This window comes from Zea mays, chromosome 8, assembly GCF_902167145.1.
Source record: "Zea mays cultivar B73 chromosome 8, Zm-B73-REFERENCE-NAM-5.0, whole genome shotgun sequence".
Taxonomy (NCBI): Eukaryota; Viridiplantae; Streptophyta; class Magnoliopsida; order Poales; family Poaceae; genus Zea; species Zea mays.
In genome coordinates this window covers 112431217-112445222 of record NC_050103.1, presented here as the reverse complement: position 1 = coordinate 112445222, position 14006 = coordinate 112431217, and the positions used below count along the sequence as shown (strand labels likewise).

The window sequence follows — 14006 nt, the reverse complement described above, 5'->3', positions numbered from 1 at the left end:
GCCAGTCAATTCCCGAGAGCGGCCAGTTCGACCGAGGCAGCCTGGCGCACCGGACACTGTCCGGTGCACCACCGGACAGTCCGGTGCCCCAGACCGAAACAGCCTTCTGGCTGTACACAGCCAACTCTCCTCTTTTCTTCTTCTTCCTGTTTCTGATACTTAGACAAGTATATTAGTACACAAAACCAATGTACTAAGACTTAGAAACATACCTTTGCTCTAGATTTGCACTTTGTTCATCCATGGGCATAGATTCACATTTAAGCACTTGTGTTGACACTCAATCACCAAAATACTTAGAAATGGCCCAAGGGCACATTTCCCTTTCAAAGACAGGCTATAGGGTGGCAATGACATGGCTACTGAAAGGGAATTAGGCTTACACCTAGTTCCTAAATAATTTTGGTGGTTGAATTGCCCAACACAAATAATTGGACTAACTAGTTTGCTCTAGTGTATAAGTTATACAGGTGCCAAAGGTTCACACTTAGCCAATAAAAAGACCAAGTATTGGGTTCAACAAAAGAGCAAAGGGATAACCGAAGGCACCTCTGGTCTGGCGCACCGGACTGTCCGGTGTGCCACCGGACTGTGTCCGGTGCACTAGAGGACTCCAAGTCGACCTCGTCACCTTCGGGAAAATACAGAGGCGCTCCGCTATAATTCACCGGACTGTCCGGTGTACACCGGACAGTGTCCGGTGCTCTAAGGAAGAGCGGCTCTTGAACTCGCCAGCTTCGGGAATTCGCAACGGCTAGTCCGCTATAATTCACCGGACATGTCCGGTGTACACCGGACTGTCCGATGTGACATCGAAGCAACGGATACTTCGGCGCCAACGGCTACCTGCAGCGTATTGAATGCGCGCCAGCGCGAGCAGAAGTCAGGCACGTCCATGCTGGCGCACCGGACACTCTACAGTGCATGTCCGGTGCGCCACCAGACATCTAGGCGGACCCAGAAGACAGAGCTCCAACGGTCGGAACCCAACGGCTTTGGTGACGTGGCTGGCGCACCGGACATGTCCGGTGTGCACCGGACTGTCCGGTGCACCATGCGACAGACAGCCCCACCAAACGGCTAGTTTGGTGGTTGGGGCTATAAATACCCCCAACCACCCCACATTCAAGTCATCCACGTTTTCACACTTCCAACCACTTACAAGAGCTAGGCATTCAATTCTAGACACACTCAAGAGATCAAATCCTCTCCCAAATTCCACACAAAGCTTTAGTGACTAGTGAGAGAGATTTGCTTGTGTGCTCTCGAGCTCTTGCGCTTGGATTGCTTTCTTCTTTCTTTGATTCTTCATTGCGATCAAACTCATTTGTAATTAAGGCAAGAGACACCAATCTTGTGGTGATCCTTGTAGGAATTTTGTGTTCCAAGCATTTGAGAAGAGAAAGCTCACTCGGTCCGCGGGACCGTTTGAGAGAGGGAAAGGGTTGAAAGAGACCCGGTCTTTGTGACCACCTCAACGGGGAGTAGGTTTGCAAGAACCGAACCTCGGTAAAACAAATCCTCGTGTCTCACTTCTTATTCGCTTGCGATTTGTTTTGCACCCTCTCTCGCGGACTCAATTATATTTCTAACGCTAACCCGGCTTGTAGTTGAGATTGTTTTTGAGAATTTCAGTTTTCGCCCTATTCACCCCCCTCTAGGCGACTTTCAATTGGTATCAAAGCCCAGTACTTCATTAGAGCCTAACCGCTCGAAGTGATGTCGGGAGAACTCGCCAAGAAGGAGATGGAGACCGGCGACAAGCCCACTACAAGCCACGGGAAGGCTTCATCGGAAGAGTCCCGCAACAAGGAGAAGAGGAAGGAAAAGAAGAAGGAGAAGAAGACTTCCTCTCACAAGTCGCATCGGAGTGGCGACAAAATAAAGAAGATGAGGAAGGTGGTCTACTACGAGACCGACACTTCATCACCTTCTACCTCCGGCTCCGATGCGCCCTCCATAACTTCTAAGCGCCATGAGCGCAAGAAGTTTAGTAAGATCCCCTTACATTATCCTCGTACCTCTAGACATACTCCATTACTTTCCGTTCCATTAGGCAAACCGCCAACCTTTGACGGTGAAGATTATGCTAGGTGGAGTGATTTAATGAAATTTCATCTAACCTCACTCCACAAAAGTATATGGAATGTTGTTGAGTTTGGAGCACAGATACCATCCGTAGGGGATGAGGATTATGATGAGGACGAGGTAGCCCAAATCGAGCACTTCAACTCCCAAGCCACAACCATACTCCTCGCCTCTCTAAGTAGGGAGGAGTACAACAAGGTGCAAGGACTAAAAAGCGCCAAGGAAGTTTAGGACGTGCTCAAGACGGCGCACGAGGGTGATGAACTCACCAAAATCACCAAGCGGGAAACGATCGAGGGGGAGCTCGGTCGCTTCCGTCTTCACCAAGGGGAGGAGCCACAAGATATGTACAACCGGCTCAAGACCTTGGTGAATCAAGTGCGAAACCTCGGGAGCAAAAAGTGGGATGACCATGAGGTGGTTAAGGTTATTTTAAGATCGCTTATATTTCTTAACCCTACTCAAGTACAATTAATTCGTGGTAATCCAAGATATACACTAATGACTCCCGAGGAAGTAATCGGGAATTTTGTGAGTTTTGAATTTATGATCAAAGGCTCACGGAAGATCAACGAGCTAGACGGTCCCTCCACGTCCGAAGCTCAACCGGTTGCTTTCAAGGCGACGAAGGAGAAGAAGGAGGAGTCTACACCAAGTAGACAACCAATCGATTCCTCCAAGCTTGACAATGAGGAAATGACGCTCGTCATCAAGAGTTTCCGCCAAATCCTCAAACAAAGGAGGGGGAAGGATTACAAGCCCCACTCCAAGAAGGTTTGCTACAAGTGTGGTAAGCCCGGTCACTTTATTGCAAAATGTCCTATTTCTAGTGACAGTGACAGGGGCGACGACAAAAAGGGGAGAAGAAAGGAGAAGAAGAGATACTACAAGAAGAGGGGCGGCGATGCCCATGTTTGTCGGGAGTGGGACTCCGAAGAAAGCTCTAGCGACTCCTCCTCCAACGAGGACGCCGCCAACATCGCCGTCACCAAGGGCCTTCTCTTCCCCAACGTCGGCCACAAGTGCCTCATGGCAAAGGACGGCAAAAAGAAGAAGGTTAAATCTAAATCCTCCACTAGATATGAGTCTTCTAGTGATGAAAATGCTAGTGATGAGGAAGATAACTTACGCACTCTTTTTGCCAACCTCAACATGCAACAAAAAGAGAAACTTAATGAACTGATTAGTGCCATTCATGAAAAGGATGATCTCTTGGACACCCAAGATGACTTCCTTATTAAAGAAAATAAGAAGCATGTTAAGGTCAAAAATGCTTACGCTCTAGAAGTAGAAAAATGTGAAAAACTTTCTAGTGAGCTAAGCTCTTGCCATGAAACTATTGACAACCTTAGAAATGAAAATGCTAATTTGTTAGCTAAGGTTGGTTCTCATGTTTGTAATGTTTCAATTACCAATCCTAGAAATAATAATGATGATTTACTTGCTAGGATTGAAGAATTGAACATTTCTCTTGCTAGCCTTAGAAATGAAAATGAAAAATTGCTTGCTAAGGCTAAAGATTTCGATGTTTGCAATGCCACTATTTCCGACCTTAGAAGTAGAAATGATATATTACATGCTAAGGTTGTAGAATTAAAATCTTGCAAACCCTCTACATCTACCGTTGAGCACACTTCTATTTGCACTAGATGTAGAAATGTTAATATTGATGCTATTCATGATCACATGGCTTTAATTAAACAACAAAATGATCACATAGCTCAACTTAATGCTAAAATCAATGAGCATGACTTAGAAAATGAAAAATTTAAATTTGCTAGAAGCATGCTCTATAGTGGGAGACGCCCTGGCATTAAGGATGGCATTGGCTTCCAAAAGGGGGACAATGTCAAACTTAATGCCCCTCCTAAGAAATTGTCTAATTTTGTTAAGGGCAAGGCTCCCATGCCTCAGGATAATGAGGGTTACATTTTGTACCCTGCCGGTTATCCCGAGAGCAAAATTAGGAGAATTCACTCTAGGAAGTCTCACTCTGGCCCTAATCATGCATTTATGTATAAGGGTGAGACATCTAGTTCTGGGCAACCAACCCGTGCTAAGTTGCCTAAGAAGAAAACTCCTAGTGCATCAAATGATCATGACATTTCATTTAAAACCTTTGATGCATCTTATGTTCTAACTAACAAATCCGGCAAGGTAGTTGCCAAATATGTTGGGGGCAAGCACAAGGGGTCAAAGACTTGTGTTTGGGTACCCAAAGTTCTTGTATCTAATGCCAAAGGACCCAAAACCATTTGGGTACCTAAAGTCAAGAACTAAACATGTTTTGTAGGTTTATGCATCCGGGGGCTCAAGTTGGATCATCGACAGCGGATGCACAAACCACATGACAGGGGAGAAAAAGATGTTCTCCTCCTATGAGAAAAACCAGGATCCCCAACGAGCTATCACATTCAGGGATGGAAACCAGGGTTTGGTCAAAGGATTGGGTAAAATTGCTATATCACCTGACCATTCTATTTCCAATGTTTTTCTTGTAGATTCATTAGATTACAATTTGCTTTCCGTCTCTCAATTATGCAAAATGGGCTACAACTGTATATTCACTGATGTAGGTGTCACTGTCTTTAGAAGAAGTGATGATTCAATAGCATTTAAGGGAGTGTTAGAGGGTCAGCTATACTTAGTAAATTTTGATAGAGCTGAACTCGACACTTGCTTAATTGCTAAGACTAACATGGGCTGGCTCTGGCATCGCCGACTAGCACATGTTGGAATGAAGAATCTTCGCAAGCTTCTAAAGGGAGAGCACATTTTAGGATTAACAAATGTTCATTTTGAGAAAGACAGGATTTGTAGCGCATGCCAAGCAGGGAAGCAAGTTGGTACCCATCATCCACACTAGAACATCATGACGACTGACAGGCCACTGGAGCTCCTACACATGGATCTATTCGCCCCGATTGCTTACATAAGCATCGGCGGGAGTAAGTACTGTCTAGTTATTGTGGATGATTATTCTCGCTTCACTTGGGTATTCTTTTTACAGGAAAAATCTCACACCCAAGAGACCTTAAAGGGATTCTTGAGACGGGCTCAAAATGAGTTCGGCTTAAGGATCAAGAAAATTAGAAGCGACAACGGGACGAAGTTCAAGAACTCACAAATTGAAGGCTTCCTTGAGGAGGAGGGCATCAAGCATGAGCTCTCTTCTCCCTACACGCCACAACAAAATGGTGTAGTGGAGAGGAAGAATAGAACTCTATTGGACATGGCAAGAACCATGCTTGATGAGTACAAGACTTCGGATCAGTTTTGGGCGGAGGCGGTCAACACCGCTTGCTACGCCATCAACAGGTTATATCTACACCGAATCCTTAAGAAGACATCCTATGAACTCCTAACTGGTAAAAAGCCCAATATTTCATATTTTAGAGTCTTTGGTAGCAAATGCTTTATTCTTGTTAAAAGAGGTAGAAAATCTAAATTTGCTCCTAAGACTGTAGAAGGCTTTTTATTAGGATATGATTCAAACACAAGGGCATATAGAGTCTTTAACAAGTCCTCTGGGCAAGTTGAAGTTTCTTGTGACGTTGTGTTTGATGAGACTAACGGCTCTCAAGTAGAGCAAGTTGATCTTGATGAGATAGGTATTGAAGAAGCTCCGTGCATCGCGCTAAGGAACATGTCCATTGGGGATGTGTGTCCTAAGGAATCCGAAGAGCCTCCAAATGCACAAGATCAACCATCCTCCTCCACTCAAGCATCTCCACCAACTCAAAATGAGGATGAAGCTCAAGTTGATGAAGTAGAAGATCAAGCAAATGAGCCACCTCAAGATGACGGCAATGATCAAGGGGGAGATGCAAATGATCAAGACAAGGAGGATGAAGAACAAAGGCCGCCACACCCAAGAGTCCACCAAGCAATCCAACGAGATCACCCCGTCGACACCATCCTTGGCGACATTCATAAGGGGATAACCACTAGATCTCGTGTTGTACATTTTTGTGAGCATTACTCTTTTGTTTCCTCTATTGAGCCACACAGGGTAGAGGAAGCACTACAAGATTCGGATTGGGTGGTGGCGATGCAAGAAGAGCTCAACAACTTCATAAGGAATGAGGTATGGCATTTAGTTCCACGTCCTAATCAAAATGTTGTAGGAACCAAATGGGTCTTCCGCAACAAGCAAGATGAGCATGGTGTGGTGACAAGGAACAAAGCTCGACTTGTGGCCAAGGGATACTCCCAAGTCGAAGGTTTGGATTTCGGTGAAACCTATGCACCCGTAGCTAGGCTTGAGTCAATTCGCATATTATTGGCCTATGCTACTTACCATGGCTTTAAGCTTTATCAAATGGACGTGAAAAGTGCCTTCCTCAATGGACCAATCAAGGAAGAGTTCTATGTTGAGCAACCTCCCGGCTTTGAAGATAGTAAGTACCCTAACCATGTGTATAAACTCTCTAAGGCGCTTTATGGGCTTAAGCAAGCCCCAAGAGCATGGTATGAATGCCTTAGAGATTTTCTTATCACTAATGGCTTCAAAGTTGGAAAGGCCGATCCTACACTCTTCACTAAAACTCTTGAAAATGACTTGTTTGTATGCCAAATTTATGTTGATGATATTATATTTGGGTCTACTAACGAGTCTACATGTGAAGAATTTAGTAGGATCATGACACAAAAATTCGAGATGTCTATGATGGGGGAGTTGAAGTATTTCTTAGGATTTCAAGTGAAGCAACTCCAAGAAGGCACCTTCCTAAGCCAAACGAAGTATACTCAAGATATTCTAAGCAAGTTTGGAATGAAGGATGCCAAACCCATCAAGACACCCATGGGAACCAATGGGCATCTCGACCTCGACGAGGGAGGTAAATCCGTCGATCAAAAGGTATACCGGTCGATGATAGGCTCTTTGCTATATTTATGTGCATCTCGACCGGACATAATGCTTTCCGTATGCATGTGTGCAAGATTCCAAGCCAACCCTAAGGAAGCTCACCTTACGGCCGTAAAACGAATCTTGAGATATTTGGTTTATACTCCTAAGTTTGGGCTTTGGTATCCTAGGGGATCCACATTTGATTTGATTGGTTATTCGGATGCCGATTGGGCAGGGTGTAAAATTAATAGAAAGAGCACATCGGGGACTTGCCAATTCTTGGGAAGATCCTTGGTGTCTTGGGCTTCAAAGAAGCAAAATTCCGTCGCTCTCTCTACCGCCGAAGCCGAGTACATTGCCGCAGGCCATTGTTGCGCGCAACTACTTTGGATGAGGCAAACCCTTAGGGACTACAGTTACAAATTGACCAAAGTTCCTCTTCTATGTGATAATGAGAGTGCAACCGCATGGCGGATAATCCCGTTGAGCATAGCCGCACTAAACACATAGCCATTTGGTATCACTTTTTAAGGGATCACCAACAAAAGGGAGATATCGAGATTTCTTACATTAATACTAAAGACCAATTAGCCGATATCTTTACAAAGCCACTTGATGAACAAACTTTTAACAAACTTAGGCATGAGCTAAATATTCTTGATTCTAGGAACTTCTTTTGTTAATTTGCACACATAACCCATTTATATACCTTTGATCATGTCTCTTTCATATGCTATGACTAATGTGTTTTCAAGTCTATTTCAAACCAAGTCATAGGTGTATTGAAAGGGAATTGGAGTCTTCGGCGAAGACAAAGGCTTCCACTCCGTAACTCATTCTTCGCCATTACTCCGAGCAACTCTCCATTTTTGGGGGAGAAAACATGAGCACCAAGCAAAAGGACTCCATCTTTGGTATAATCTTCACTCATTTATTTATGACCACAGGGGGAGAGAGTAATTCAAGGGCTCTAATGACTCCGTTTTTGGCGATTCATGCCAAAGGGGGAGAAGGTATTAGCCCAAAGCAAAAGGACCGCACCACCACACCTAATTTAAAATAAAACGAGTTTTTCAATTGGTATAATTCTCAATTGATAAATTTCAAATTGGTATCTTATTGTGTTCAAAAGGGGGAGAAAAGTAGTATTTCAAAATTGATATATCAAAACTCTCTTGAACACTAAGAGGAGAATTTCATTTAGGGGGAGTTTTTGTTTAGTCAAAGGAAAAGCATTTGAAATAGGGGGAGAAAATTTCAAATCTTGAAAATGCTTTGCAAATCTTACTCATTTACCTCTGACTATTTGCAAAAGAACTTTGAAAAGGATTTACAAAAGAATTTGCAAAAACAAAACATGTGGTGCAAGCGTGGTCCAAAATGTTAAAAACAAAGAAACAATCCATGCATATCTTATGAGTAGTTATATTGGCTCAATTCCAAGCAACCTTTGCACTTACATTATGCAAGCTAGTTCAATTATGTACTTCCATATTTGCTTTGGTTTGTGTTGGCATCAATCACCAAAAAGGGGGAGATTGAAAGGGAATTAGGCTTACACGTAGTTCCTAAATAATTTTGGTGGTTGAATTGCCCAACACAAATAATTGGACTAACTAGTTTGCTCTAGTGTATAAGTTATACAAGTGCCAAAGGTTCACACTTAGCCAATAAAAAGACCAAGTATTGGGTTCAACAAAAGAGCAAAGGTATAACCGAAGGCACCTCTAGTCTGGCGCACCGGACTGTCCGGTGTGCCACCGGACAGTGTCCGGTGCACCAGAGGACTCCAAGTCGACCTCGTCACCTTCGGGAAAATACGGAGGCGCTCCGCTATAATTCATCGGACTGTCCAGTGTACACCAGACAATGTCCGGTGCTCCAAGGAAGAGCGGCTCTGGAACTCGCCAACTTCGGGAATTCACATCAACTAGTCCGCTATAATTCACCGGACATGTCCGGTGTACACCGGACTGTCCGGTGTGACATCGAAGCAACGGATACTTCGGCGCCAACGGCTACCTGCAGCGCATTGAATGCGCGCCAGCGCGCGCAGAAGTCAGGCACGCCCATGTTGGCGCACCGGACACTCTACAGTGCATGTCCGGTGCGCCACCGGACATCCAGGCGGGCCCAGAAGACAGAGCTCCAACGGTCGGAACCCAACGGCTTTGGTGACGTGGCTGGCGCACCGGACATGTCTGGTGTGCACCGGACTGTCCGGTGCACCATGCGACAGACAGCCCCACCAAACGGCTAGTTTGGTGGTTGGGGCTATAAATACCCCCAACCACCCGACATTCAAGTCATCCAAGTTTTCACACTTCCAACCACTTACAAGAGCTAGGCATTCAATTCTAGACACACTCAAGAGATCAAATCCTCTCCCAAATTCCACACAAAGCTTTAGTGACTAGTGAGAGAGATTTGCTTGTGTGCTCTCGAGCTCTTGCGCTTGGATTGCTTTCTTCTTTCTTTGATTCTTCATTGCGATCAAACTCATTTGTAATTAAGGCAAGAGACACCAATCTTGTGGTGATCCTTGTAGGAACTTTGTGTTCCAAGCATTTGAGAAGAGAAAGCTCACTCGGTCCGCGGGACCGTTTGAGAGAGGGAAAGGGTTGAAAGAGACCCGGTCTTTGTGACCACCTCAACGGGGAGTAGGTTTGCAAGAACCGAACCTCGGTAAAACAAATCCTCGTGTCTCACTTCTTATTCGCTTGCGATTTGTTTTGCACCCTCTCTCGCGGACTCAATTATATTTCTAACGCTAACCCGGCTTGTAGTTGAGATTGTTTTTGAGAATTTCAGTTTTCGCCCTATTCACCCCCCCTCTAGGCGACTTTCAGCTACAAACCCCTAACGGAGAAAGGAGATGTCATCTATAATGTCCCTCGACTAGCGGGAACCCTGGTTCAAAGGGGGCAACCATTTGCACTCATAGCTAACACAAGTCAACACAGAGCACTTGTCATCAAACTGACACTCCTTCACAAGAGACTTGGGAGCTCGATCCCACTCTCGCCTATTTGTACCCCTACTAGAAACTAGTGCAGGATAACACAAGTTACTCAACTAGACGTAGGGACTTTTAGCATGAACCGGTATAAATCTTTGTGTCCACTTTGTATGTTGATGATATTCTAATTTTTTCTATAATCATCAATTTGATTAATGAGGTCAAGTCTTTCATGTTAAAGAGCATTGATATGAAAGATTTGGGTGAAGCTAATGTGATTCTAAACATTGAGCTTATAAAGGTTTTTTTGCAATCTCGCTATGTTGAGAAGATCTTGAGCCGATTTAGCTTTTTGGATAGTACACCTTCGTCAACACCTTAGGATTCATATGTAACATTAAAAAAGAACAAGACAATAGCTAGAGATCAGTTGAGGGACTTTCAAATTATCAGTTCACTATTGCACTGAGCTAAATCAATAAGACGAGATATCTCCTTTGTTATGAGCAAATTGAGTAGGTTCATGTCCAACCTAGGAGATAATCATTTGCATGCACTTTAAAGAGTCTTGCATTGTATTAAAGGTACATTGAGTCATGCGATTCAATATTCTTGACATGTAGATGTGCTTGAGGGATATGGTGACTCAAATTGGATATATGTTGTTGATGAGCTCTATGCCACCAGTGCGTATGTGTTTACCCTTAGAGGTGGCATAGTTTTATGGAGGTCTTGCAAATAGACACTTTTAACTAGATTAGCCATGGATGGAGAACTCACTACTATGAATACATCTTATATATAGGTACAATTGTTGCATGAGCTTTTTATTGCAATGGCCAGTGGTTGAAACACCAAACAGTAACTGCTAAGGCAAACAATTCTAAATATAATGTGAAATCAACAAGAAACATTAAATGATACTTGAAGTCTAGCATGAAACCGAGAAACCCTGGAGTAATAATTATGGCCTATGTCGAAATAGACTACCAAATGGTTGTTCCCATTACATAAAAACTATCACAAATGTGATACAGAGAATACATCTAGGGAGAGGGTAGACCCATGTGAATTTACAGTAGTAGTAATCCAACCTTTTTATCAGAGATCCTATCACTAAAGACATAGGAAGGGCAATCTATTGTTAAATTAAGGAGCACAACCTATAACCCTCTGTAAGTGAAGATGCAATACTCTTAGAGCTATGAGACGTTGTAAGGAAGGTTGGAGAATTCCTTAGTGTGTTCTATTGGTTGTAACAAACGAAGATGTTGCCCTATAGAGTATTCTTGAAAGAACATACATATATGAGCTCGACTCTATAACGTCCCAGTCTATGAGAAATGGGAGACCTCTAGTAAGTTAATGAAGAAACTAGGGAGTATGACATATATGCCTCTTCGCCCTAGGGGAAGGCTACCTACAACTAGGTACTAGTTTGACTTCTAGTGAAACTTTTTTGCACAAAGATGCAATTGAATGCATAGTCAATTGTTCATATTGTGGATGGGTGTAGCTTGAAGCTTTAAGCATATATTCAATTTAAAAATCTTTGCCAAAAGACTAATATATAAACAATAGTGGGAGAAGGAAAAATATATTGTGCATTTAAAATTTGTTGGGGGTTGTTAGAATTTATAAGGTCTATTTCCTCTAAGCCCTTATGGACAACTTCTAAAAATCCCAAAGGCTCAATACATTAGTCTCTAATGTCCTTTAGTGTCTAAGCCAATAAGTAGAGGTTAAAGGTGCAACATTAGTTAGTACCGTATTGCTTGTGAATGTGAAGGTAGCGAGTTTTTCTCTATATATGTAAAAGAATAGAACTACAATTAGGAGTTCCTAGTTTGTAAAATCCTAAAATAGTAAATAGTTTTTTTCCTCTTGTTGTCGTGCTACCATCATAGCTTCTCTATCTGGGTGGCTATGTGCACTGGCGTTCAAGAGAGGAAGGTCTTCGAAACCTTCATTATTGTGATCTTGTACTTGGAGAGAACGAATAAGATTTTTACACCATTATTAGTTCATGATGTTAATACCAATAAAGACTAATATAGATCCTTTAGTCCTGTTTAATAACACTAACCCTGATTAAAAGGGTTATTCACGGATTTGTTAAAAAACATTCAATTATAAGTCATGCGTGATCTGTAGATAAGGTAGAAAGGTATGTATGAGACAACGCGCGAGGTTTTGAGTTCGTCTCACTAATTAGGCTGGTGCTAGTGCACCATCTCCCTCTCGCCCCTGCCACATCAGCTCTCGACTTCATTCTCGCCCATGTCGCTTCAGTCTACAACCATATAAGCTTTTCAATTTTAGAATTAAATAATTCACGCAGATTTATTTAAAACTCTCAGAAATAATATAAGTAACCTACAATAAAACCTATAATTTAAGTAAACTAAAAATATCAAGATTAAACAAATGAGAAATGATTACATTTTTTTAAAGTAAACTAGGCCCCTCTCGCTCACCGTATGGGCTGCATTGGCACCAGCCTTATATACGAGTTGGAGGCTTATGCTATTTATTTTTTTAACCCTTGCAAACCCTTTAATCAGACTCTTTAATCTCGATTAGGCAAACAAGAAGTCCTGGACTAAATTTCCTTTTCAACCGACACTAAAATCATTTCTACGTACATTAGTGATAGCTTGGCGAAATCACTAGACATCCCAATTTCAATCATTTATCTCGAAGGGAGGGGCGCTAATTCACAAAAAGGACTCCATAAATCTCAGTATTTCACATGCATGACACCGAGGTAACAAGGCAAGTACAACTGACATGCGTCTCCAACTTGCCAAGCGAATTGGTACGTATAGACTGCAGACTACAGTCTCCAGAGTCATCGTGGGAAAAATAGCCATCACCTGCTCCTTTATTTTGTGTCCTCTTTCTAGAAGTCAGTGCAAGAAAGAACATTCCATGCTCCTTCCACGCCACGCCAGCCGGCCGCCTCCACCCTTGACCTCTTCCACACACTCCACAATCTCCTACAGGCGGCTACAGTAGCTCCCGTCGCTCCTCCATATATCCCAGACCCCGCCCACCTCAAAATCACGACCATATGCTAGCAGTAGCATACAAGCCCCAAGCTTTTCTTGAGCTCCACAAATTTCCATTGCCGCGCGCGCGCGTTTAAGCTAGCTGTGTCCACCGATCAACTGCAACTCTCACACACGTCCACCTGCAATTGCTGCAAAACAATGGCTCCTCGCAGCGCCTACGTGCCCGTGTGCCTTGTTGCCCTGCTCCTGCTCGCCAGCCTTAGACCGTCCAGCGCGCGGCTGCTCCGGCCGCCGATGGGGCGCGACGGCGCAATCGATGTGGCTATGGAGGTGAAGGACGCCGTCGTCGACAAGTACGCGCCGCTCCTCCTTGCCATGCTGCCGAGGGGGCCGGCGCCACCGTCCGCCCCGAGCGGCGGCACCAATGATATCCCCCGGAATTAAAAGGAACCGGTGGCCGTAGTAGTTGTACACGCATGGACCCCGGCCAGAGCCCACAGGAAGTAGATAATAGTTGGTGACTTTTGGTGGTATGTTGTTATTGGTTTTAGTCATAACGCATAACAAGATTTTGGTGTACAAAATTCATCAGATTGGGGTAGACCAGTCTCTACATGCGTATAGTATAGGCGTAAAGTCTAATAGCTTCTTTCTTTGTATCCTTGTTTATTTTAAGTTAGCTGATATATCTACACTATTATATACTACATACTCCCTCCGTTACTTATCCAAGTCAACTAATTAACTGCACCCATCATGCCAGCCGCACACGATTAACCGGACACTATACACATGTGATTAACGTGATTCGCACTAGGGAAATCAATCGGACCAGGGAACCAACCGCACCAGCTACGTGCGATTAATGAGATTGATCTGCCCATCACACGCAACGCGCAACACCAAATATTCAGTCATTCAAGATTTACTTTCAGCCATTCAAGGTTTTGTTCAACCATTTAATGTTAACTTTAACAATTCAATGTTTACTTCATCGTACAACAGAAACAAACAATCAGCCAAACTAGATTTGCTTCGGTCATTCAAGGTTTACTTCAACCATTCAAGATTTACTTCAACATATAGTAGGAAC

General features: G+C 43.5%; 1 protein-coding gene across 1 annotated transcript; it reads left to right on the top strand.

Annotated features, from left to right (window-relative positions):
• The first annotated feature begins 12603 nt into the window (after positions 1 to 12603).
• LOC103635704 (uncharacterized) lies at positions 12604 to 13636 on the top strand. Its single transcript, XM_008658091.4, has one exon. The coding sequence runs from the start codon at positions 13112 to 13114 to the stop codon at positions 13355 to 13357; it is 246 nt and encodes an 81-aa protein (XP_008656313.1). The 5' UTR covers positions 12604 to 13111; the 3' UTR covers positions 13358 to 13636.
• The last annotated feature ends 370 nt before the right edge of the window (positions 13637 to 14006 follow it).

Excerpts from the sequence above, each read along its gene's own strand:
- LOC103635704 (XM_008658091.4), top strand. The coding sequence starts at position 13,112 with ATGGCTCCTCGCAGCGCCTACGTGCCCGTGTGCCTTGTTGCCCTGCTC.